The sequence below is a fragment of the Marmota monax genome, unplaced genomic scaffold (assembly GCF_021218885.2).
Source record: "Marmota monax isolate L192 unplaced genomic scaffold, Marmota_monax_Labrador192_F-V1.1 WCK01_AAM20220418_F8-fsc00023, whole genome shotgun sequence".
NCBI lineage: Eukaryota > Metazoa > Chordata > Mammalia > Rodentia > Sciuridae > Marmota > Marmota monax.
This window is the reverse complement of record NW_026692907.1, coordinates 18,394,516-18,421,389: the sequence shown is the minus strand read 5'-3', so window position 1 is coordinate 18,421,389 and position 26,874 is coordinate 18,394,516. Positions and strand designations below refer to the sequence as shown.

Here is a 26,874-nt window from a genome sequence, read left to right as displayed (position 1 = left end):
AAATAAAGGTCCATTGACAACTAAAAAAATATTTTTAAAAGGGATGTCCTAATTAAAAAAAAACTCAGATCTCATTGTTACTTTCTTATTTACCCCTAACATCTGCAAGTAGTCTTTAGCACAAAATTCTAAAATAATGGGTCATTTTATCCACCCTACCCATAACAGAATTCACTGAAAAAAAAATGTTGAAGGCACTGTCGAAGGACACTGTGATATTTATTCAATTAAGTTTATACCACTGAATAAGAAAGGATAAGTATAATTTATCTTCTCCAGAGAAAAGGTTCTGTGTGCTTCTGTGATTGTGCCATATTACTTGGTTAATAAAAATGATTGAACCCAGGGGCATTGTACATTGTAAATTGTTTCTTTTATCGTGTAAATTGAAAGTAGCTGGAAGTCAGTTATGAATAAGCTCTCAGATACAAGAAAAATAAATAAGCTTGTTTTACTTCACATGATGCTGTGTGCCTACTTTTGATAGTACCCACAGGCTTGGTGTGGTATTAATCTCACTCTCTCACTCATGGGATCCAGATTTTCCAGCCCTCAGGATCCCATGAGACACACCCCACCTCCCTGTGGGTTCTGTTACCCTGGAAAACCCCTAACACAGTAGTAGTCACTCAGTACTCCCAGAACCCCTGAGACACCGAATATGCAGACAATGGCCAAACCATATGTGTCAAATGGAACTGTGGCCCACCTGCCCAGGGAATCAAACACATTATCTACAATAAACAATCCAAAAAGTCAGCCTGGGGTAAACCGGATTGCTATCTCTAGCTACAATCCAGTAGGCTAAGCAATAATTGAATTAACAGACCCAAATGTCCAGGACTTAACTGATAATTGATAGTTTCTCTAATGGTTGTCCCTACGTCCAGATCAACCAGAGAAAGTAAAAAATGCACCCCTAGCTAATCACAGTGATGCTTGCTTCTAGTTAGCCCCCTCCAGCTTCCACTCCTAGCAGCACACACCTGAAGCACTGCCTCTTTTGCACTGCCAAGCTTTCCTCTGTTGCACCTTCACACTTCTGCCTGCCTTTGAGTTTCTACCAAAACACAAGTGACATCGACAGACTTCCTGTTTATTAAAAGCTCTGAAGAAAAATGCCTTTGGTTTTTCTCATTGGGTGGTCTTTGTTTATTTCCATAGCCCTCACTCCTAAGGTGGCAGGAATCAGATGTGCCAGAAACCACAGTGAGATATAATCTGCCTCAAATTCCTGCTGCCTGTAAAGACAGAATTTCCAAGCTGTATAAACACAGTAATTCAGAATGCCGACAATACGGGAGAATGTGTGTTCTTATGTATTCTCCTCCTACCCAGCATTATTACTATTCATCAGGTTCTATGATATCCTTTCTCCAACTGAAACAAATGGTGAGAGGAATGAAAGCCTTCAGCATAAAAACAATTTTTAAAAATTTAATCTAATTGTTTGACTTGTGGCCTATTGACAATAACTTGTTGACTCTGCACTTAATCTGTAAGATATTGTTTTAAAACATACGTTTCTTTGGTTCAATAAATTTGCTATTTCACATTAAAATATAAAAAAGTATAACAGTGGCCTTTAACCTTCCACTTTTATGTACAGAATTTAATTATTACAGAATAAATGATATTTATTCTATTAAGTTTATAAAAATTAATGTAAGAGAACCTTTAAGAGCAGTCATTAGGGATTAAAAGGACCCTGGAATACAGATTGATATCACACAACACAGGAATATCACAATGGGATTTGATAATTAGATTTATTTTTTAAAAAATAAAGAGTAATAAGTACAACCTTAAATCAATAGATTTCACAGTAGACTTTTCAAGTATTTAATTTTTGGCTATGGCAATTAAATGTAAACCATTGCTTAGAATGCTCTTTTCAACAATATGCAAAAATATCTTGCTTGATTTAAGAACATTTATTTAATAACTTCTTCATAAAACATCAAAAGTGAATTACCATTATATTGTAAACATGATCAAAATAAATCTTAGGCTCTGAAAAGAAGAACGTGATCCCCAAAAGCCCCACAAATCTCACTTCCTTCAGAGGCATATGTATAGCAATATTAACAAAATATGAACAGAATTGACCTGTTAGTTACAATAAGATGTACAGAAAACTGCTTTTAACAAGGAAGATTCCCTAAAAGGTTACAGTGAAAGATCATCCAGTACCTTAAAATTTCATTTAAACATTCTGCAAAGGCACATTAATGGTCTGTTCAATTACTCAAAGGATTTAATCTTCTCAGCAAGCAGCTTCTAAATGCAGTTCTGGAATGTTAGTCGCAATTTTCACTTGAAGGGTGCTATATTAAACAGTGCACAAGAAAAATACATTATTAAACCTATAGCAAAGACTTCTCCGTGAGAAATCTCTTCTGAATACTATCACCCTTTAAATCGGCACTTTGAGTTTTCCCCACATTTATCCACCCTGTGTATTATAGGAAGAGAAAATATTTCGAATTCTGTGAACCCACTCTTGGTAAAGACAGTGACCACTGCTCCAAGATTAAACACACACACACACACACACACACACACACACACACACACAGTCTCTCTCTCTCTCTCTCTTTCTAGTAAAACTTACTGCTGCCTTCAAAGCTTGATCTAGATCTTCTAGCAGGTCTTTTTCATCCTCTAAGCCCACAGAGAGTCGAATCAGTGTGTCACTAATTCCAAGGATATCCCTGTCATTCTTAGGCACTGATGCATGGGTCATGATTGCCCTGGAAGAAGACATGAGAAAAATTTTTGATCACTATATTATATCAGTGGAAGCACATTTCTGTCTTTTTTTTTTTTTTTTCTTTCTCAAGCAAGCTAGAATTTTATTTAAAAAGGAAGGTGGAAAAAAAGACTCAGAACTCCTGGCATAGTGTACCTGGGAGAAGTGAGAGTACCCATGTTTCTGTCTTATATATTACAATTAACCTTTCATTTTTTTTCTGCTCTAAACATCAAATTTTTTATACCCTCATAACTTTCCACAGGCAAAGAAAAGGAGAGGGAGGAAAAGGAGGAGGAAAAGAAGAAAAATTATCAAGTGAAAATCGAGATTTCTAAATCCTATTTATACCATTGGCAAGACACAGGCAAAATAGACGCTGAAAGAAGTACTAGTTAAGCACACCCATACAGGAGGGAGATGCTAGCCTACAGCATGCAGATTTGAACACTGCCTGAAGGAGGTTTTGACCACTAGTCCCATACCCCATATCCAACCTGCTACTTTTAAGAGGCCACTTGGACCAAGAGCCTACAAGAATTAATTTCCTCCAGATCAATCAATGGATCAATCTAGAACTGGCCCTTCTGAGGCAGATCAGGGAAAGGCAATCATTGAGCATCAGGAATTCCAACAGGTAACCCAGGACATAGAGGACCTGAAGAATATTTCAAACTAACTAGAAACTCATCATCATTATCAATATGGGTACAATAAAGCATCTACTATGTGTCAAGCACTGTAGGAAGAATTGAAAACCAAGAACAATGAGTTATTTTCTTTATCTGAGATAATAAAGCAAGAGATAAAGACTATGATAATTCACAAAACAAAATAACCTACCAAGAATACCAAACAAGTATAGACAAAAGGACTGCTGGAGTTCAGGAGGGAGAAATCTTTGTGGATTAGGTACCATGGAGGAGAGACTTAGAGTCTTATTTGGCCCCAGTACAAATGTTGCCACTGATACTCTTCCCTTGCCTAAACACCACCAGCAAAATCTGTGTCTAAGTTGCTTTCTCCTATCTCAGTTCAGACCCATGGAAACAAATACTTGGGAGTAAATGAAGTTCACTCTAACAAGCTTTGTACACACAAGCATCATCCTTAAAATGTTCTGCCCTGGCAGGTTCTTAATTCCTTAAAAGGAAATGCAGGTATGGAAATAAGAACTTAGGTCTCAGAGACCAGTAAACATGGGTATGAATATTATCCTCTCCATACACTGGCTTGACCCTGTAAAAGTTACCTGTACTCACCACTTATTTCTTTATCTGAAATAATAATAGATAGCACCTACTGTGTGTTTACCATGAGGCGGGTTTGCATGGTAAGTCATTTTTTGTTTAAAAAAAAAAAATGGACAAAACCTGATTATAATACCTATCTTAAAGCTCTATCTCAGACAATAAGTGACAGAATATCTATAAGTACCTGGAATGTAGTAGATGCCTAATAAAAAGAACTCATAGTAATCATTAATGTTTATTGGGTACTTAATATGAACTAAGACGACTAGCTTAGGGATTTTTTTTCCCCCATGTTCTCATAGCAACCCTAGGAACTAGGAAATTGAGATTTAGAGAGGAAGCATAACTTTTCTAAGGCCCCACAGTTAATAGTGTTGCTAGGATCAATTAAAAAAAAAAAAAAAAAGTGTTGCTAGGCTGGGAGACCAACCCAGCACACTGTGGCTCCTCTTCCTGAATTCCTGATTGCAATGCTGCTCTAGTCTCCGCAGTGTGGGGAGGCACAGAATGGGTTGGTAGAACAGACAAGCCCTGACCTAAATTCACTTGTCCACTGGCATGCAGTTGTGGCCTAAGCTGCAGTGTCTGTGGGCCAAGCAACTTTAAACCGAATCCCTAAATAAATCAGGAAACATCTATTTTTAAGAAGGGAGCCTTAAAGTAATACACATTTTATTACTGTGAAAAATACACTAATTTTATGTGTGGACTGTGCCCTCTTGTGCATCCAGACTTTCTAGCAGGCATCTTCTTAAAAGACTACTAATAAAGTTGGGTTAACTGAATTATTTCAAATCGTTATCTGAGCATTTTCATTTTTTAATTGAGATTTTTTTTTTAACTATTTCTCCAACAGTGAACTACCACAAGAAGGCAGGAAATATGTCTAAATGTTGGTAATCCCTGACATTTCTCAATATATATAAGTACATAATGCTTCCAGGCACAGTTATCCCACAAATGTGTATAAATATTAAAACACAAAAACCAACCACATGCATTGAGAACAGCTGAAAATTGCTAGGTAATGATGTTGACTTACCCTTGTAATAATTACAACATAAGGTCACAGCAATATATAATAAAGGTAAAATATAGCTTAGAAATGCTTGGTGGGACAGGTAATCAATAAATAAGAATCAATGCTTTAATCATTAACCCCTTACTTAAGTACTTTAATTATTTCACGGATTGAAAAAAAAAAAAGAAGATGCTTAATGGTTAAGTATCTGGTGAAAACAAATCTTAAATCCAGATGCAGACTCCTTCTATCTCCCTTCACTATTTTTGATGCAAAGCCTCAAGAGTGAAGTCGTCAACATATTCCTATGTGACATTTGAGTAAATTAGCTAAACTTAGTGGGTCTTTGTTTCCTAAGCTGTTGCACTGCAATATCTTAATCTACTTCCTACTCTAATATCCTCAGGTACTTTGATAAAATAGATGAATTTTTTTTAATTTGCTCGGATGGTGACAGACCTGGAGTATAAGGTCAGAGTTTATATATATCCTACAGACTACATGGAACCATTAAAGGTTTACCCTACAGAGGGAAGAAAAGAAACAGATTTGGCAGTATCTAGCAGGGCTCTTCTCTGACAAACAAGGGTGTGGAGGAGTTTCAACAGAAACACATTCTATCTCCCAAGGAGCCTTGATAACAGCTTTTCCAGGACAAAGTTCCCAAACTCCCTTCCAAGGCAGGTGGGGTTAAAACAGGTGGCCCTCCCTTAGAGATCAACAATCCTTGGATAAAATGACTGCTGGAATCTCCTTCAGGCAACACAGTGAAGGAAGCATCATTTGGGAGGACATAGCTCACTGGTAAGTTGCCTATCATGAGATTTTGTCAGGGCCTCCATCCTGACCAAGGTACAGTTCATTCTGATTGGTGAGTGCTATACAATTCTTACTATTAAATATCTTTAATTTTATTCCTGATTTTGTCAAACTCCATTTCCAGACAACCATGAAAACTGATTTAAATTTTAAATACTGAGAGCTGATCTCAGTGGCACATGCCTATAATCCCAGACTGAGATGGGAGGATCACTTGAGTTCAGAAGTTTAAGATCAGCCTGGGCAACATAGGTAAACCAAGTGTCAAACACTAAAATTAAATTAATCACTGAGAAAAATAAAAAATATACTTACGGAAGCTCAACAAGACTTTCGTATCCTCCCAAGCTTTCAGCAAGAGTAAATAACTTTAAAAAAACAAATATAAATTTAGATCTTTCAAAATAAAAATACTGAAATCTAATAGTTAACGTTTTTAATGAACTGGACCTTGTATAAGGAGGATGGGGAATGGCGGTGATTATGAATAAAATACATATTGGGTAAGAAACTTAGAGAAATAAATGAAAATAAAGTCTATTAACAATGACATCATGGATTAGATATATTATGTTTAAATTCTAAGACATTAAAAGCTGACTAAAGTGAATTTCCTATATTATATTAATTTAACATGAGCTCTAAAACTTCAGAATGATTACATTTGGATCCAGCTCTGAGACTACCCTTTAAATAAAAATCTCTAAAACCCTGCCAAGGTAGACACACTTGTTAATATGTATCACTTATTAAATGAATACATTCATTTATCTCCCTATTGGAGTAGAGGGAAAACTCAGATTTAGGTTTGTGCATGGTTTGTTCCCAAAGGTTTATATACTGGATGCTTGGTCCCTGGTGTGGTTTTTCCCCCAAAGGTTAACTCATTGGAAGCATGGTCCTCAGTGTGTCAGTGGGACCTTTAAGAGGTTGGGCCCAGGGGGAGGGTGTTAGGTCACTGAGGGCACTGCTAAATCAGGTAGTTCTTTTTGAGTTGGTTCTTGTAAGAGCAAATTACTTTAAGAGCAAGCCTGAGGGCTGGGGTGTGGCTCCGTGGTAGAGAGCTTGCCTAGCACGCATAAGACCCTGGGTTTGATCCTCAGCACCACATAAAAAATAAATAAATAAAGATATTTAAAAAAAAATTTTTTTTTTTTTAAAAAGGAGCAAGCCTGATCCCCGAATGGCTTTTTGCTTCCCACCTGGCAATGTGATCTCTCACTCCCACGCACAATACTATCTGCCACTAAGCCCTCACCCAAGGCCAAATCCATGGGGCCATCTGATTTGTACTTTGAGCCTTTGTAACTATTAACTAAATCAACCTCTTTTCTTTATATCCAGCTTCGAGTATTTTGTTTTAGCAACACAAAATGGACAAAGTGTCAAAGTTTCATAGAGTTTTACAATTTTTTTTCCTTTTTTGGAGATGGAGTTTTTGGTACATTGCCCAGGATGGTCTCAAACTTGTGAGCTCCAATGATTCTCCCACTTCAGCCTCCTGAACAACTGGTACCAAAGTGAGAATCAACAAACCTGGCTTAATTTTACAAATATTTTTACATTCATAACTATTAAATTCAAAATATCTTCTAATTTTAGAGATGGACAGATTTGAGACATCTGCAGAGCTTTGATTAATCTGGCTACAATCTGCTCAATAACTCTGTGGCATTAAACCATCAAAGTCCATTATTCCATGAGGTCAAGGTAAGCACAGTGCATTCATGGCTCCTGAGAGACTCCTGCCTTTGTGAAAGTTAGACAAAGTCCTTTTCTTCCCTCACCTTAGGCATCCTCTTACCTCCAGCCTGGGAGGTGCAAGCCATTTGTAAGGGGGACTTCACAACAGCCTTTGTGCAATTGTCACAGAGTATTTCATTTGAAGAAGGGTTCACCTTTAAATACATTTGTAAACCAATGCATGGGAATATTCTATCCCTCTAGAATTAATGATAGTGTGTGCAGAGTTAAGGAAATGAATATATCCAGATGCTATGGACTCTTGTCTACATCATTTTCAACCCTACGCATTTCGTGATAAAGAGGCTTGGGGGTGTGACCTACAGCTTCAAAACCTAAAGTAAAAGAGAAGGACCTACTGTAAGGAGGTCTTACCTCCCCATTTAAAAACCTGCTTTGAAACTTTACCTTTAGGTTCTTTTTTTTTTTTTTTAATTTTTTATTGTTGGTTGTTCAAAACATTACAAATTTCTTGTACCTTTAGGTTCTTAAGGAAAGTCTCAGCATGTTGAAGAGTGCCCTTAATAAAAAAGGTGATCATCCCTGAGCAACCTGCGCATTGGCGCTTTGCCAACTCATGCTGTGGGTGGGAGGGCAAACCTGTAATCACAAAGTATGATAAAAGTCTTATTTTAGAGTCAAACATAATTTCAAAGGGAAAAATTTTTCACTGACAATTTAGTAATCTGCAAATAAGTGTTAATGCCATCTTCATATCTGACTACTGTTCTGGCCCACATCCACCTTTCCAGCTTTGCACTGACATACATCTTTCTGTCCTATCCATGCTCTAGTCACACCAGCCCTCTCTAAGCCAGCACTCCCTTTAATCTCCAGACCTTTGTACATCCTGTCACTTTAAACTGGACTTCCCTATTTAATTACATCCTTCTGTAATTTCTTGATGAATATCTGTCTTATCCACCAGATTAGCTCCATGAAGGCAAATCCATTTCTTTTTTAATAATTGGATCCCATTTCTTAGCAAATTGTGGATCATGGTTGGTAATTTAAAATAATTTGTCAACTGAATCTGAAATACCTTGTTCAAGCCCTTTTAATAAATGCTACCCATTTTTCAGGGCAAAATTCTTCTTCCTCTCTGAATTCAAGATGAACACTGTCAACAGCTCTTTACAAAAGTACAGAGGGGACACTTAATCTCACATATATATTTCTACCTTGGATTATCTGTCCTTGGGGACAAAATCTGAATTGTCCTGTATACCCATGACTACATTACTAGATGCCTCAAAATATCTTACAAAAACTATTTATTTAACAATACCACTGTTTAAAATCTGGTAAAATAAATTCAAAGATGACATTGTGTCAATTCTACATGAGCTTTTCTAGATTCTGAAAAGGGTGAAGGAATTCAGAAAAAGAAGTAAGAAAATCTCAGGGGAATTGTGGTGCATAAGCATCAAGACTGAGTGGGACAAACCTCTATCAGATTAAAGCTAAGCTGAGCTAGTGCTAAAGACTATACTGTCAAGTTTATGAATAAATCAATGAAAAAAGTACAATATTGTGATCTTGGAATAGTTACACACAAGCCCTAAAAGCTGAAGACCATAGCAGAACCATCTAGTCTGTAAGACTAATTTCTTAACGCCCAAGCATCACTAGAGTATAGGTAACTCATGGCCAGAGGTCAAGTCTGTTTATTCCCTATTAGACCCACCAAAGAGCCTGACACAGCAGCATTCAATAATAAACAAACAACACAAAAATATACACATGCACCTAACTTACAAACAACTATTACATAAACAGGATACTAGTTCTGGCATAAACATATCTGCTTAGGAACCAGATTCACATACCAGGATAAATAACTTTTTCTACTCGGGGATTAGATTCTAGGAATTGGGCAACAGCCATTCCATTTTTGAAATGCTTCTCCATTCGGATTTGTAGTGTCTTCAAGCCTCGAATGCAGAGGTAACAGTCCATAGGAGATGGAACAGCTCCAAGAGCTAAAATGAACACATCTTGGATTAGCATGAAAGTAGGGTAGGGCCTAGAAAATTCTCTTTCCCTACTTTTCATTATAGTGAATCTGAGAAGTTAGCTATGAAGCTCAATGTTTGCGTTTTTAGGCAGAAAACTACAATGTTAAATTCAGAATCATGACAATGAAACATAAAATATACTTAGGGAAAGGTGCTTTATAATGAGAGGGGAAATAAATGTCCTATAAATTAAATAAAACCACAATAATATAAACTTTTGAAAATATAAAGAAAAATTCCTGTGATTTTAATGACATGACATACTGTACATTGTTTACCCTAATATTGCTTTGAAAGATTATTACAACATATAGAAAAAATAGTTCAATTGTAATTTTTACTGAACATTCTACCAATATCCTCTTTAGGCTTCATGTAAAACAGCCTATAATATCACATGCCTACAGATTACACACCTCATTCCTACATTTTACAAATAAATGGCCATTTATCAAGTAATATCTTGGCTTTTCTCTTCAATGCCCCTTTTGCCTATTTCCTAAAAGGGCATTTTTATTCTTAATTATGTCTGTATCTCTCAAACTAACATGGTTAAATCTTCATTCATACTTGAGATAACTAAAATACTATTCAACTGGAATTGGGGTTCAGACCTATCTATTGAAAAATGTGAGCGTATACATGAATACTATTTAAAATTAACCATCCATTCCATATATATAAAAGGCATAGAACATAAAAGCCAACATTTCAAATATTTCGTTTTGCTTTGTTTAAGAAAATAAAATCCATTAACTCTTGAAACTAAAATTTACTTGGGCTTTAACAAATTATGATTAAAATTAACATGGATATGAAAATAACAAAATTCATTTTCTGTATTATGTTATACATACTATACATAGTATGCTATAATTATAGTATTTTTATAAACCCATTTTTTTCTTCTTTCCTGTAACAATCAGAATTTTTCTTTCTAAATGTTTCACAATATTTCATGGAAATGCAAACATACATAAAATGTAGTCACTGATAGCTTACAAGGAAATCCAGGTTCTTTTTTTTTTTTTTTTTTTTTGGTATCAAAAAAAAAAAACCCAGGGATGCTCAACCCCAAGCCATATCCCCAATCCTTTTTTGTACTTTATTAGAGACAGGGTCTCACTGAGTTGCTTCCGGCCTTGTTAAGTTGCTGAGGCTGGGTTTGAACTCATGATCCTCCTGCCTCAGCCTCCCAAGTCTCTGGGATTACAGGCATACACCACTGCACCCAGCTCAGGCTTTTTAACACTTACCATTTTGCAAGAAACGAAGTCTATCATGGATGTCTTCAGAATTAACAGACACTATGCCCATTACAACATCACTGTGGCCTAAAACAAAACCAAAACTTTTATATAAAAATTTATGTCTATTTTTTTTTATAATTTCCAAAATGTAACTTTCCCTCGAAAAAACTCTCAAGGTTTTGTCCTATAAAATAAAAACAAAGTATTTCTTTTCTTTTTTTCCTGCAAACAGGATAAAAGCATAATCTTATATAGTAAATCTTAATCCTTTCCTCATGAATCACAAACATAATTTTGTCTGTATAAATCCTATATCCAAGCAACACTTTTTTTTTTCTTTCTACAGAAGTCACAGATAAAGCCTACATAGAGTGGAAAAAAACAAAGACCAACAGCCCTATGCTATTTTCATCTGCTAATGAAAATAAACAAGCAAATGTGAACTGCTTATCTTACCATTCATGTATTTTGTTGCAGAATACATACAAATATCAGCTCCCAGAGCCAAAGGCCGCTGAAAGAAACAGAAGTTTGGGTTTTTAAATTTTTATTTTAAATGAGAAACCATTTGAATATATTGTCTATTTATAATTTTTAATCCCAGTCTCATTCTAATCAATACTAACTTTGCAAAAATATGTATACCTTAAAATTTCCAGGATCTACGCTATTATTTTGCCTTTGACTCGTTCACACCAAATGCACATAAAATGGAACCTGAAGGCACAAGTTTCCTGCTAATAGCAGATAGACCCAGGTCAGCCTGTTTCTTCATAGCAGTTGCTGACTGACCCTTAAATTTATCACTTATAGTAGAGACATTGACAAACACATAAAATATGTGTTTATGTCAAGTAAATATAAACTAACCTAGTTAGATTTTTAACCATTATAACCTTATGAGATATGCTGAGGTTACTGACACTTGCTTTGTCATGATCTTGACTCCTAATTTTTCTTTTATTATAGCAGTTTTACCAAAGAGAAAGTCACTTTATAAAGAAATTTGTTTGAATTTTCTTCTGGCTAATCCAGATGCAAATTAATCAGGTAATCTTAAAATGCATTTTTTTATCATTAAAATTATTTTTGACTTACTAATAAATAATACATTATCAACATCTTTCCATGTACATTTTCTTTAACATAAAAGTGTATGAATGTGTTTTGACCTCATTAGAGTTGTTTGATGTTTGGGAGGTATCATTATGGGTAGATGTGAGATGTTTTCATTTAAAGTGATTCAAAAAAAAGAATGCAAGGTATCATTCAAAGCATTCTGTACTTGAGTTTGCTCATCTGTAGAGCGAAGAGATCAGAGATGATGTTAAGTTGTCTTCCAGTTCTAACATTCTATCATCATTACGGCCAACAAAGAAGAAAAAAATAAAAACAAATGCCTAACATCAATGTCACAAGAACCATGATAAACACTTTATATAACCCAGTGAAATATTGTACAAAATACTTTACCTAACTTAATAAAATCAGTATCTTTATGGTTTTCATTGAACTTATGAGGAAAAGGGACTAAGAAAAAAAGATTGATCATTCAGATAAGATAATAGAGCCAGGACTCACTCCAGAGGTGCTATTCTGAAACTTCATACTGATATGTTCATTTTGCTTTATTTGAAACTTACAGAATATCCAAAAGACAAAAAGCAAAGAAGAAAGGAACATATTCAGTTTTTTTGAAGGTAAGACAGTAAGAGGACCTTTTCAAAAAGAGATTTGCTTTATGGAACCAGTGTGTGTGGCTACCTCAGGATGGTGCAATTTCTGAAAAATTCTACAATGAATCCAAAGTGCAATGAAGCAAAGGCCAATCCTTAGCATGAAGAACGTGATGTGGCCTTCAGAAAAGTGGAAAAATTGGACTTATTTTGGTGATTAGTCATAGGAGAAAGAGGGCTAGGTCTCATGAGTAACTTGGGCAGGGTCAGGCTAAAAAATTCATGCAATTTCTTTGAGAATACACAGGACATGCTGTGACTTAGCTAAAATGATCCCAGAGTGTATTAACTTGTCTAATGTAGAAGGCACATGTGTTGGGATAAACTAATGCAAGACTGAAAATCACTTGTGACAGATGATGCCAAGAGATTTATCAGGAACCAAAGGTAGAAGACCCATGAATCTATCTGAATGCAATGCAGCCAGATATGTTTCAGGAAAGAAAAATAAAACATGGTAGCAACTTCAAATAAAACAATGAATTGGGGCTGGAGTTCTGGCTCAGCAGAAGAGTGCTCTCCTAGCACGTGCAAGGTGCTGGGTTCAATCCTCAGCACCACATAAAAATACATAAATAAAATAAAGATAGTGTGTCCAACTACAACTAAAAAAAATTATATATATATAAAATACAATGAAGAACAGGTTTATGCAAACTGCTTAGGCAGCTAGCCAGTCACATGGAAGTAGCAGTCCAAGTCAACTGTGGGGACCAAAACAATCAGTGGGAAATGTCATTAACAGTGGAAACTTACAAACAGCTGCCTAAGTACAATAAGGTACAATCAGGAAGAGAAGAACAAGGAAAAAGTCACTCTTTACAAGGACAGAAAATAGGTACTCAGAGGAAAGGGAAGGAGAACACATGGGGAGAAGGCAGGCAAGTTGTCAGCAGAGACACCCCAAGATGATCCATCAAAAATAACAAAATAGAAAAGAAAGAGCCTGGGCAGAAGGAGGACAGAAAAAAGGGAAAGGAATGGAGGATGTATGAAGGATTGTGCTGAGAGAAAGATAAATGAAAAGGGATAAGCAGGGAAAAAAAGATAATTTAAAAGGAGCTGCTATGGCCTGAATGTTTGTGACCCCACAAAAGTATGATGTTGAAACCTAATCACCAATGTGATGGGGAAGGGGGCTTTGGAAGGTGATTCGTTCTAAAGCCACACCATTTATGAACGGAATTAGTGTCTTCATGAGGTAGGCCCTAGAGAGCTGCCTGGGTTCTTTTACCCTGTGGGGATACAGAAGAAAGTGGGCCCTCACCACCCACTGAATGTGCTGGTGCCTTGCTCGTGGACTTCCTGGCCTCCAGAACTACAAGAAATAAATTTCTGTTTATAGGTCATCCAATACAGTATTTTGTTATAACAGCCCAAACAGACTAAGACAGGAACACTATAAAATGTAAAATGTAAAACAGATGAAGTAGAAATTTCTAATACAAGTAAGTTAAAGATACCCAGGTCTAGGCATAGTTTATATGATGCTGAGGGAAGAAACACAAGAAAGAAAGAAGAGGGAGAAATGTGACATACTGAGAAGTCATTGAGTATAGCTTTTCTTTTTATTTACACATCCTGAGTTGGGAACATAGCTCAGTGTTAGAGCTATTGCCTACCATGTAGGAAGCCCTGGTTCATTCCCCAACATTGCAAAAAAAAAAAAACAACAACAAAAAAAGAGTTCACCCATCCTAAGAGACTCAGAAAGCTCTAATTGAGATAATTCTTTAAAAACACAGGTATAATACAAAGTTTGAAATGATATTAACTAATGGTAGAAAAGATCCAAATTTAATTCTTTGCCTAATTAATAATTGCAATTAGATTTCATGAATTTAATAATGATTTTAATGTCAACTCTTCCTTCCTTTGCTAACTATAGATATCAGTGTGATCTACTCATCAGGCCCAAAACACTGATTTTCATTTACCTGGAAATATGCCGACATGAAAGTGTTATCCACAACCAAAATAATGTTTCCATGCTTATGGACAGTATGTGCACAGACTTCAATGTCAATCAGCTTCAAGTTAGGGTTTGTGGGGGTTTCAATCCAAACCATCTAAAATAATTTGGTACATAACAATAGTTTGTAAAAATATACTACCCAAACATACATCTCATATAACAATTGAGGAGTCTATATTAGATAATGGAAACACATGGACAATGAAGTTGGAAGGCTCCAATCTGAATCAGCTTCTCCTACAATTCTTGAAAGGCCAGACCTAAGTAACTTACCCTGTACCTTAATCTTATATAGAATTTGTGAAAAGATCAAATGAGACAATATATATCTAAGCAGAAAAAAAGCACTAAAGTTAATTATTATAATAATTTTCCATAAGAAGTAGGATTATTCCAAAGACATAGTTGAGTGTCTAGAAATTTTGTTCTCAGTGACAAATAACAGATTCAGTAAGAATACATTCTAGAGCCAAGCATAGTAGCCTGTAATCCCAACTACTTAGGAGACTGAGGCAGGAAGATCTCAAGTTTGAGACCAACCTGGCCAACATAGCAAGACCTTATCTCAAAATAAAATTTAAAAAAGGCTGGGGATATAGCTCAGTGCTTGCCTAACATGCTCAAGGCCATGGGTTCAATTCCTACTACTGCAAAAGTAAGAAAAAATATATATATATATACTAGAATTTTCATTACCAAGAATTATGCCTACGATGCCAAAAATATCCCTAATACTTAAATAATGCCATACACACTAGAAACTATACAAAATAAGTGACTAAAACTGGAGGAACAGCATGGGCTTTAGACTAAAGGACAAAAGTGACAGGCACAACAGACAATCTGGTCACAGCTCACTTAAGAAGGAGGCAATACATTTATCTGGGTATCCTAAAACCTACCATAATTCAGGCACATTATAGACACTTGATAGTTAAATGGGGTAGAGGTCTGGTTAAATAGATTTTCTACTCTGAAACTCCACTACAGAAAATGTAAGGTAAATTAATGCATATTCTATAAAAAAAAATCTTCATTTATTTAAATATCTATAAAAATGGTTTCTGGGTAAGAATTTTTTATTCCTACAGATAATTAAAAAACAAAACTAAAACATGAAAACTAAGTAAATAAATATATAAAGTAGGTTTTACATGGACTTTAAAATTCTACTTCAAATGACAAGTCTGATATTTCAGAAGGGAAAACGTATTAATTCAAGTCAGTAAAAAACCCATATATATATAGTTGTGAACGAAACTGAATAACTCATAATTTGCTTTCCTCTCTTAGACTCAACCAGCTATTTAAATAAGTGTCTTTTCTCTCCAACAAGATAAAAAAAAACAAGTTCCTTTAAAAAAAAAAAAAAAAAAAAGCAAGCCTTGATTACCAAAAGCTAAACTCCTAAGCTAAATGATAAAGAAATTATTTGTATGAAAAAGATTTTCATTTTTTATCATCAACTGCCACATAATCTTGGGTCCAATTCTAACCTTTTAATCCTTAGTAGAATGCTGGAAAAGACTGACTTATAAATAAAGGACATTGGTCCTTCTTTTATTCACACAGAATATAAATGAGGTCCCAAGAAAGAATATCACATCTGCCATTCATTCAGGCACAAAACACCTTCCGGTAGCACACAAGCTTCCCAGGATGGAAGCTAAAGATTGCTTGTGACCCATTCTCTACTTCTATTATTTGCAGAAAGTATCCTTTAGAGCCCTGAAAAATCACTGTGCTTAAGGGTTTGTGTTTCTTACAATCCAAGCTCTCTGAATACTTGTTACCAATACTAGCTTGGTAATTCAGTTAAGAACTGCATGCGTTTGCATTTTTATTTTTTTAATTCTTGCAGTGCTGAAAACGGAACTCAGGGCCTCACACATGCTAGGCAACTATTCTATCACTGTGTTACTTCCCCAGCTCATACAAAGAATAATTTTAGTAATTACCACATATCCAGGTACTATACCAAGCATTGCATTATCTCATTTAATTTTCACAACTACCTTGCTATAAAGCAGATACAATTATCTTCATTTTACAAATGAAGAAAGAAATTTTGATAAATAATCTTCCTAAATAACATACCAATTATGATAGAGAATCAGAATTAGAATTCCACTCTAGAATTTGTGTATGAATTCCTAATCATTATGCTATAGTGCCTGGGAGATGCCAGTCTATGCTAATTTTGTCAATTTTTCATATATATATATATATATATATATATTTTTTTTTTTTTTTTTTTTTTTGGGGGGGGGAGTCCTGGGGAATGAACCCAGGGCCTTGTACATGTGAGGAAAGCACCAAGCACTCTACCAGTTGAGTTATATCCCCAGCCCCCTTCTAATAATTTTAATTCACCATATAAATACACTAGTTTTACTTTCAAAGAAAAATTTTTGAAATAAAGGACCTAGTTTGAAAAAACTTTTAATTCAGATTTAAATTATATTCTCTAATAAACTGAAATGATGAAAACAGGACATCACAGATAAAGCAGACAAAACTGAAAACTATGGGCTGAGGTTGTAGCTCAGTGGTAGAGCACTTGCCTAGCATGTGTGAAGCACTGCCTAGCATGTGTGAAGCACTGGGTTCCATTCTCAGTACCACATATAAATAAGCAAAATAAAGGTCCATTGACAATTAAAAAAAAAAAAATTAAAAAAACTGAAAACTAGTTAAATTACCTTGGTTTCTGGTGTAATTGCTTCCTCTAGCAATTTGGTTTTGGAACAATCAACAAAAGAAAGCTTTAATCCAAATTTAGGAGCCACCTGCCTAAAGTACCTGTTTGTACCTGAGGCAGGAGAGAATCAGAAAAATTGAAAGAGCATTATATAAAGGAATTTCATTTCTTACAGGTATAAGCACTTGAAAAATTTAAAGATCCTTTAATCACCAACAAAAATGCAACTAAAATATATGTTAGGTAAGCATTTTGGCTATCCAATATAGCACAGAATATTAAGTTTGGACTTTGGAGGTTCAGGAGTCAGATAAAATATACTTGATACCTATAACAAAGGGCATGAAGCAGAAAACGTTCCTCAAAATATCCAATCTCTACTCTTCAAACATTAAGTGATTTTACCCCTGAACCATCAATATATTTTGTACAATTTCTTCTTAGTACTCAAATCTAAAAGAAATGAACCAAGGTCAATAAAATGTTCAAAATACATTTTCAATCTGGTTACACTTTAGTAAAAGGAAGTAACTAGTTACTATTCTTTATACTTTCCCAGTGTTTTTGTTATGTGATTCTAAAAGCTTTAACGGATAAATTTTTAAAAAATTTAAGACAAACTACTAGCTTTTTGTAGTACAACAAGAAAAATCATTCAGCTTACAATAATGTATTTTATAAACACTGTTCTAGGCTTGATTTTTTACATATGCAAAATTTAAAGAAAAATTGCTATTATTGATAGTCAACCAAAAAAAAAAAAGATCAATGATAAACTGCATTTTTGTGTTATGACCCTAGAAATCTGAAAGAGAATATAAAAAATTATTAAAAATTTAAGGATTTTGTACCTGTTTGCCATGCACTATACTTTATTACCTGTTTGTAATGCACTATAATAGTAACCAAAGAAATCTCTACAGTATCAGTTCAACATACTATTATAAGGACCCAAATTAAAATACAAAGCACTATGCAAATTTCTGAAAGATAAAATGATTACTCAGGGCAAGTCCCTTACTTCAAAGAATTAAAAAACTTAATTTTTTGCTCAGCTAGGAGGTAGAGATAATGATAATAATATTCCAGAAGACATCTTCAAATATTTAGAAGCATTTGGAATTGTTTGCACATTTACAAAATTCTTTGCTGTTTTTAACACAGAAATCAGTCTTGAGGGCTGAGTATATAGCTCAGTTGGTAGAGTGCTTGACTCACATGTACAAGACCCTGCGTTCAATCGAAAGAAAGAAGGAAGGAAGGAAGGAAGGAAGGAAGGAAGGAAGGAAGGAAGGAAGGAAAGAAGGAAGGAAGGAAGGAAGGAAAGAGAGAGAGAAGGAAAATCAGTCTTGCTTAAATGTAAGAACAAAACTGTCTTCTCCTCCCACCCAGCACCACTTGAATAGTCAACATGTAAGCCCTTGGGAATTGGCCCATTCTAAGCATGGGCTTCAAGGTGTCCCAATCTGTGAGACACCCCCACCTCACCCCCTGCAAAGGTAAAATGCTAAACACTAGGTGTGGTTTTAAAGACATTTTTTAAAAAAAGAGAGAGATCCCTATCTTTCAACAAATTTTTCAAAAGATTCCCTAAAGCCAGAAGAAAATAAAAGGGGAAGAGGGTGGGTAGAGTTGAACTCTTTGAAATGACCTAGGTTATAGTTCACTTTCATTGCAGGTAAAAAAAAATTAAATAATGCTAGAACATTCTCTCTAGAAACTTTATCTTCTGCACAGCAAAGGAAACAATTAGGAATATGAAGAGAGAACACACAGAATGAGAGAAAATCTCTGCTAGCTATTTTTCTGCAAGAGGATTAATATCTAGAATATATAAAAAATTAAAAAACTTTACAACAAAAAAATCAAATAACCTGATTAATAAATGTACAAATAATTAAAAAGACACTTCAAAAGAAGAAATACAAATGGCCAACAAATACATGAAAAAATCTTCGACATCATTAGCAATTAAGGAAATGCAAATCAAAACTACACTAAGATTTCATCTCACACCAGTCAGGATGGCAGTCATCAAGAATGTAAATAATAAAAAATGCTGGAGAGGATGTGAACAAAAAGGAACACTTTCATGCTGTTGGTGGGACTATAAATTAGAATAACCACTATAGAAATCAGTATGGAAGTTCCTCAAGACATGTAACCACCATATGACCCAGTGATCCCACTCCTTGGTATTTACCCAAAAGAACTAAAATCAGCATATTAACGTGATACAGCCACATCAATGTTTATAACAGTGCAACTCACAGTAGCCAAGTTATGGAGCCAGCTTGGTGTTATCAACAAATGAATAGATAAAGAAAATATATATACATACACAATGAGTTTTATTAAACCATCAATAAAAAATGAAATTATGGCATTTGCAGGAATATGGATGGAACTACAGGTCATCATGTTAAGCGAAACAAGTCAAACTCAGAAGCCAAGGGTTATATGTTTTCTCTCATGTGCAAAAATGAAAGAGAAAAAGTGAAAAGGAAGGTGGAGGTGGACCTCCTAAAAATCAAAGGGAGATAGATCATTAGAGAAAAGGGATGAGGGGGTAGGAGGTGGGGAAGGAAGGGAGAAATGCTGGGGGTGTGATACTGGCCAAATTTTATTGTTATATTGTGTATTATAACAATATAACAGCATTTTTACAACAATGTAAAAATGTAACAACAAGTCATATCAATATGTATCACTATAATGCACCAATAAAAAAGTGAGAAAAAAACCTATTATATCTAAAACAGAATATGTCTGAATGTTGATGAAATCATACATCCTCATTCTAGCAGCTTCAGTATAAGTTTTATTAGACAATCTCTCTTATATTATTATATCACATATTTTAACAAATTATATTGTTATATTAATAAATAATGTCATTATTAGCTGACACTATATGAGATGGATTACCTACCTCCATACACATCATCCATGCAAATAATTTGGTCTCCTGCTTTTAAAAGATGAGTAATAGTCATAGTGGCTGCTAAACCCGAAGCAAAGGCCAAACCTTAAATAAAAATCAAGTTTGTGTAAGCTGACAACGCAGACTACAGGTTAAAAAAAAATCTACAGTATTTACTTGCATTATTCTATGTCCCTTTTTCTTCTGATAGAAGGCCAGCCACCATTGTTGAATCACCAGAGGTCCCCTGATTAATGCCATAACAAATCCCCCTTCCTATTTCAAGAACAAAATATCTTTTAAATTACATATATATTGGGCTGGGGCTGTAGTTCAGGTGCAGAGTTCTTGTCTAGCATGGGTTCAATCCTCAGCACCACATAAAAATAAATAAAATAAAGGCATTCTGTCTATCTACAACTGCAAAAAATAAAAATAATAAAATTTAAATTACACATATCTATATACAAATGGATAAATTATATTCAACTTATACATAAATTATATATAGATATATTATAGGTAATATGGTAATAATATTGTAGGAGTCACATTCAAATATTTAGAAGCACTTGGAATTTATATCATATATTTATAATAATATATCAATTATATATTGTGTATATATATATATATAAAATATATATGGCGAGATACTTTTGTCTTACATCAATTCTATATTAATTAAAACATTTCTAAGAAGCATTTGAAGAAAATAATTCTTTTTTTTTTTTTTTGTACCAGGGATTGAACTCAGGGGCACTCGACCACAGAGCCATATCCCCAGCCCTATTTTGAGGCAGGGTCTCACTGAGTTGCTTAGAACCTTGCTTTTGTAGAGACCCTTTGAACTTGCAATCCTCCTGCCCCAGCTTCCTGAGCCGCTGGGATTACAGGGGTGTGCTACTGTGCCCAGCCTTGAAGGAAATAATTTCTTACAGAAATCTGAGATGGCCGAGTGCAGTGATACATGAGTATAATCCCAGCAGCTCAGGAGGCTGAGGCAAGAGGATTGAGGCAGGAGGATCTCGAGTTCAAAGCCAACCTCAGCAAGTTGGCAAGACCCTGTCTCCAAATATAATATTTTAAAAAGTGCTGGGGATGTTGCTCAGTGGTTAACAGCCTCTGGGTTCAATCCCTGGTACCAAAAAGAAAAAGAAAAGAAGGCCTATAGTCAATTAAATAGTGTTTTAGATTTTTTTTTTTTGGGGGGGGGGTTCTAGGGTTTGAACTCAGGGGTACTCAACCACTGAACCATATCCCCAGCCCTTTTTTGTTGCTTAGCACCTTAGTTTTGCTGAGGCTGGTTTTGAACTCATGATCCTCCTGCCTCAGCCTCTCGAGCCACTGGGATTACACATATGCACCCCACCAAGCCCAGTTCATTCATTAATTTATGAATATGCAATTCAGAAAATATTTTAATAAAACTCACATAACTGTGTATGATAAATTTAATGATGAGAGATACATAAGACACATATTTTCTATTTGCTATTCTGTTCTTTTTTTATTATAATTTATATGAAAAAATACAAAGATAATTTAACAGTAATCCACTCCCCTCATGGGGAAAAAAAAAATCTCAGGGAGGGAATTCCAAGTCTCTGAGAGCATATTATCAAAAGTTATTGACCATTGCAAATGAACCTTGGTGCTATTCTCAGACACAAGTTGTCAGATGAATGAACCAGAATATAAGAAAGTTTCTCTTTTCATAGGTAGAGTTATATTTAATTTTTATCTATGTATACTGACTCTTCAGATGAAGAATGTTGTTCACATGAATACTAACCAATAACTGCTGGCATTTTGCCTCTTTACATATTTATTACTACCCAATGGTTACACATATGCACATTAGATCAACTGAGACACGAAGACAAAAAATTCGATGTCTCTGACAAGAGTTTTGAACATGCAAATCTTTGTTTCCTTCCAGTTCTACATTCTGTGTCTCTGTGATTTTTCTGACACATTTTTAAAGGATTCTAGACTGCTGTGAAATGCAAATCACTTACTGTACTTGGCCCCATCCAGGGCTGCCACTGCTTTTTCCAAGCAATTCCTTGTAGGATTTCCAGAACGGCTGTATTCAAAACCCTGAAGAAAAGAAATAAGAATTCATTCAAAGAGCTTTAAGTTTATTATGGGGGGATGGGGGGGATGTGGCTCAAGCGCGCTCGCCTGGCATGCGTGCGGTCCGGGTTCGATCCTCAGCACCACATACAAACAAAGATGTTGTATCCGCCGAAAACTAAAAAATAAATATTTAAAAAATTTTTTAAAAAAAAGTTTATTATTGGGGTCTAATGGAGATAGCTCCCCAACCATGGGTTCACCCTACCATCATGACTTTCTATTATTTAGTTATGATATGTCTTGACATTGGACAGAAGTATGACAGTGTCATGGCATGATGGGTATGAAGATCTAAAGATGATCAGACTAGGTTAGAATTAGGCATCTGCCACTCATTAGCTGGGTGTCTGTCAATAAGTAAATAACATTTCCAAGATTCAGTCTAAATGGGGGAAGGGGATGGGATACTTAGTTCATAAAATTGCTAAGAGACTAAAATGAAATATGTGTCCACTGCATATTTCCTCGCACATATTAACCATGGTAAGTGGAAATGGGGGGGGGGCAGTTTGTAATATTACTAATATTATTATGTTTGACTCAGCTTATGCATTAATCTGAAGACATGAAGAAAAAGAATTCCATGAGTTAATAAAGTAAACCTAATTCTAAACTGTATTACATTACCTAAGAAATAAGCAATGAACCAGGCACAGTGGTACATGCCTATAATCCCAGCTACTAAGGAGGCTGAGGCAGGAGGATCACAATTTTGAGGCCAGCCTGAAGAACTTAGCAAGTCCCTGTCTCAAAATAAAATAAAAAGAGCTCGGGATGTAGCTCAGTGGTAGAGCATTTGCCTAGCATGTGAGGGCCCCTGGGTTTAATCCCTAGTATGACAATAAATAACAAGATAGATAGATAGATAGATAGATAAATGTGAAACAAGTTCTAGTTATCATTAAACAAGAAGGTATAAACAGATCCTATAAGTGCTCAGAGTTCAGATCTCAGCTCTACAAGAATAACTCCAAAAATAGGAGTTAGCAAAGCACCTCCACATAATACATTGTTAAAAATTTGCATAATACTCCTTTTACACATATGGCACCACAGAGTTCATCTTCATCCAGTCATTTTATTTAATCCTCAGGACTTACTTTGAGGAAAGTGAAATCAAATATTATAGGAACTCAGGAGCATCAAAACCAGAATTCAAACCTAAAATTTGAACATAGAATTTAATTAAGAAACCTATGTTTTTTTTCTTTTTTCACCCAGTTCAGATAAAACATAACAAAAAAACTACCACTCTTCACACCTTTGTTTCTGATTTTGGAGTTCTCGTATTAGCAATAATCATTTTTTAAAGTTTTATTGTGTTTTTTTTTCTTGTGTTTTTTTCTTTTAGTTTGTTTGTATATGGTGCTGGGGATTGAACCCAGGGCCTTGTGCCTGCAAGGCAAGCACTCTACCAACTGAGCTATATCCCCAGCCCCTGTTTTCTTGTTTTTGATAAACCAAACAGATATATATTTTGTAGGGCTCCAAGATGTCATCACATCTCTACCATTACCTGAAGCTGTACCTATCAGACAGGAAAAAAAAAAAAAAAATCCCCACACTTTCATTAATTTTCAAATATTTACCTTTGTAAGGGGAAAGAGGCATATTCTAGGGGCAAACTGCCTCACCTATTCAATGGCTTTTCAAATGTAACTAAAGAATCAGATGCTTCTCATTCTGCTCTTCAAATTCCCTTTAGTGCTCTTACCTGTTTTAAAGATATGAAGCAATCTTATGGATTTAACCATCCCTCTTTGTTTTCTAAGAACATTTAATTATTAATATATCTGAATAATTAACTTTTATACTAGGTTCCAAAGCTTGAGCAGTCACTCATTTGGTAAACCTATACAAGGAACAAACCACATCTTGGAAGAGAAGTTGTATACACATTTTGATCAATATACAATAATTGTTTTTAGTATCCTAAACCATTATAAGTGCCTTTAGAACTCTATCTCACAAAGCAACTCTGTAAGACCTTTTCTTGACTAATGTAATACATGAAAATGGTTTTCAAAGTATATTCCAGGCTTGGGACCTTCAAAGTGTATTTAACTATTTTCTTCTGAACTTCAGTAACTTGTAAATACCACAAGACACATCTAGTATGTCACTAAAAGTAAATAAGCTATGCAATTAGGAAAGAGTGCTCTCTAACAGGTTTATAAGCCATTTATGTACGAGTCTGTGTCAGTTCCTTTCCTATAAAATGTATACAATGTCCATCCAGCCCTCTGACCTGGTTGTTGTGATTGAAAAAAAAAATGTAAATGCAAATATGTGAACCAAAATACTACTACTGAGTAATTATTGTGTAGTACACAGCTTCACAAACATTAACAATTTATGTGTAGGTACTATTATTATCTCCATTTATACAGGATCAGTCTGAGTGAATAGGTTAAATAACTTCCTTGATCAAGGTTACCCAGCTCAGAAGAGGTGATGTCAGAATACAAACCTATGTCCTTTGACTATATGACTTGTGCTCTTAATCACTAAGCCATACTGTTTAAATGATGCAATTAAGTAAATTATTACTAGTATTGTTAAAGAATAGCACAAGGTAGCCCAGCTCCTAAGAGGGATTCCAGAGCAACTCAGAATCCCAGCTCTACCACTTATGAGCCTATGCTCATTGCTCATCATCCCTAAATCTCGGAAAAATGGGAATTAATTTGGACTGGGGTTGTTGTTAGGATTAGAAAATTCACTATATGTAATACACATAATATAAGTTTAATTTGGCACACAGTACATAATAACTATTAGCTGAATACAGCTTCTAGGAGTATTCTTAATTCTACATGATTTCTTAGACCCCCTTAATTTTTTTTTTTTTTTTTTTTTTTTTTGGCAGAACTGGGAATTGACCCCAGAGGTGCTCTGCCACTGAGCTACATCCCCAGCCCTTTATATTGTTTCTTTTGAGACAGAGTCTTGCTAACTTGATGGAGCTAGCCTCTAACTTGCCATCCTCCTGCCTCTGCCTCCTGGGTAGCAGAGATTACAGGCGCGCACCACCGGGTCTGGCCAGATCCTTAAATTTTTAAAGCTGACTTCTTACCGTGTCTTTAAAATTTTTGCTGCTGAAGTTTACTCAAACCTCATATTCGAAATGAAAATTTGCCAAAATTACACGAATTTCTATTCAAATCTACATGGCAAGTTGGACAAACTGCTCCTTCCAGTCCTGCTTATCAAAAGAATTATGATCACCGGACCAACTAACACAAAGCTTACTGCAAGGATTGCAGAATAGAAACACTTTTAATTTATAATCCATCTCTCTCTTTTTTTTTTTTTTTTGCCGCCCAGCTCTGCCTGTACAGCCCCCAGACAAGCCCAGCTCACCAAGTGCTGGCCGGGCGCCTTCTGCTTGAACGTAGTGGAGAGTGAAATGGGAGGCACCACATCCTGGAAATTCCATTGCTCGGGTTCCTGTCCGGCATGGATGGCCTGCGTGGCGAAATGCTGGAAGCTAGGTAGGAAACCGTGTGGAGAGGCGTCTTTTTCCTGCATGCTGAACTGCAAAGGAGAAAGTGTGGGGGCAGTGAGAAATATCTAACTAGAAAACCCAACGTTGGGACGGAAGAGAAACAGAATTAGTAAAGCGAGCGAGAGCTAAAGCACACTGGCTGAGCCAAACCCCGGTGCACAATAGCGAGCTCTGGCTGGACGGGAGACTTTATTCGTACGCGATCACCTAAGGGCGGAGCCAGCACCGACTAATGAGCGTAAGCCCCGACGCAATCCCTGCTCCTCATTGGCTGGAAGCAGAGGCGTTGCCTAGAGCGTCTCCTCCACCGCCCTCTGGCTGCAAAAAGTGAGGTGTAGCGAGTCTGTGGGACCACACGGTGTTGGGTCCTGCAGGCTGCAGGTGACATTCCTGAATGCCGGCGCTGGGGAAGCTGCCATACTGTCTCCTGGGAGCCACCCGGAGTTTGTGTGACCTCGGGCCGGAGTTTTGCCCAAGACACAAAGAAAGACTAACTTGGTGTTGAAACCTAGTAACTTGTAAACAGGTCACACAAATAGCCTACTCTTGCTAAACCCTGTGCCCCTGACACCCCCACCCTTTGTCCTGAGGATAGTGTCGAAAGACCCAAGTGATAACGTGAAGATTAGTTAAGAAAACAATGACCCAGGTGGTCACATTTGCAACTTGGATTCTCATTCTTTGTAGACTGGCTGTCCTTTAAGACCCCCTGCTTACCGTGACTAAAACAGGAGGGTCAAATATTTAGGTAGTAGGGAAATTACTGTAATGAGGGTGATTAAGTGGAACTCTGACAGCCCTCTCAAATTTACTCAACCTTGAGCTTTTCAAACATCATTATCTTCTGTTGAAAGGCTCAGAGAAACTCCCACTGATGAGAAAGATAATATAGCTTTCTGAGAAACGCATTGAAACCTCAAATCTTTACACAAAATGCTTTCCTTGTTACACAAGTAACAGCCACACCCTAGTAGGAAAAAAAGGAAGCAATCTGGTGTCAGAATTTACTGCTCACCTGCATCCAGAGCCAGAC

At 35.8% G+C, this 26,874-nt stretch overlaps 1 protein-coding gene across 1 annotated transcript; it reads right to left on the bottom strand.

Moving 5' to 3' along the window:
- Window positions 1-1,750: 1,750 nt before the first annotated feature.
- Cth (cystathionine gamma-lyase) lies at window positions 1,751-26,011 on the bottom strand. Its single transcript, XM_046450998.1, has 12 exons — window positions 25,697-26,011; window positions 22,213-22,294; window positions 20,201-20,296; window positions 17,270-17,379; window positions 14,530-14,661; window positions 11,313-11,370; window positions 10,863-10,940; window positions 9,418-9,570; window positions 8,067-8,188; window positions 6,161-6,213; window positions 2,615-2,753; window positions 1,751-2,327 (listed from the first exon to the last, which is right to left on the bottom strand). The coding sequence occupies exons 1-12, from the start codon at window positions 25,862-25,864 to the stop codon at window positions 2,301-2,303; spliced, it is 1,218 nt and encodes a 405-aa protein (XP_046306954.1). The 5' UTR covers window positions 25,865-26,011; the 3' UTR covers window positions 1,751-2,300.
- Window positions 26,012-26,874: the final 863 nt, after the last annotated feature.

Bases quoted from the DNA above. Each gene is read 5' to 3' on its own strand.
- Cth (XM_046450998.1), bottom strand. From the start codon at position 25,864: ATGCAGGAAAAAGACGCCTCTCCACACGGTTTCCTACCTAGCTTCCAG. The intron at 20,297-22,212 runs GTAAGTGATTTG...TTTTTATTTAAG, and splicing joins CCTGGATGGGGCCAAGTACA to GTTTGGCCTTTGCTTCGGGT. The intron at 11,371-14,529 runs GTAAATGAAAAT...TGTTTCTTTCAG, and splicing joins TCATGTCGGCATATTTCCAG to CGGCCTTTGGCTCTGGGAGC.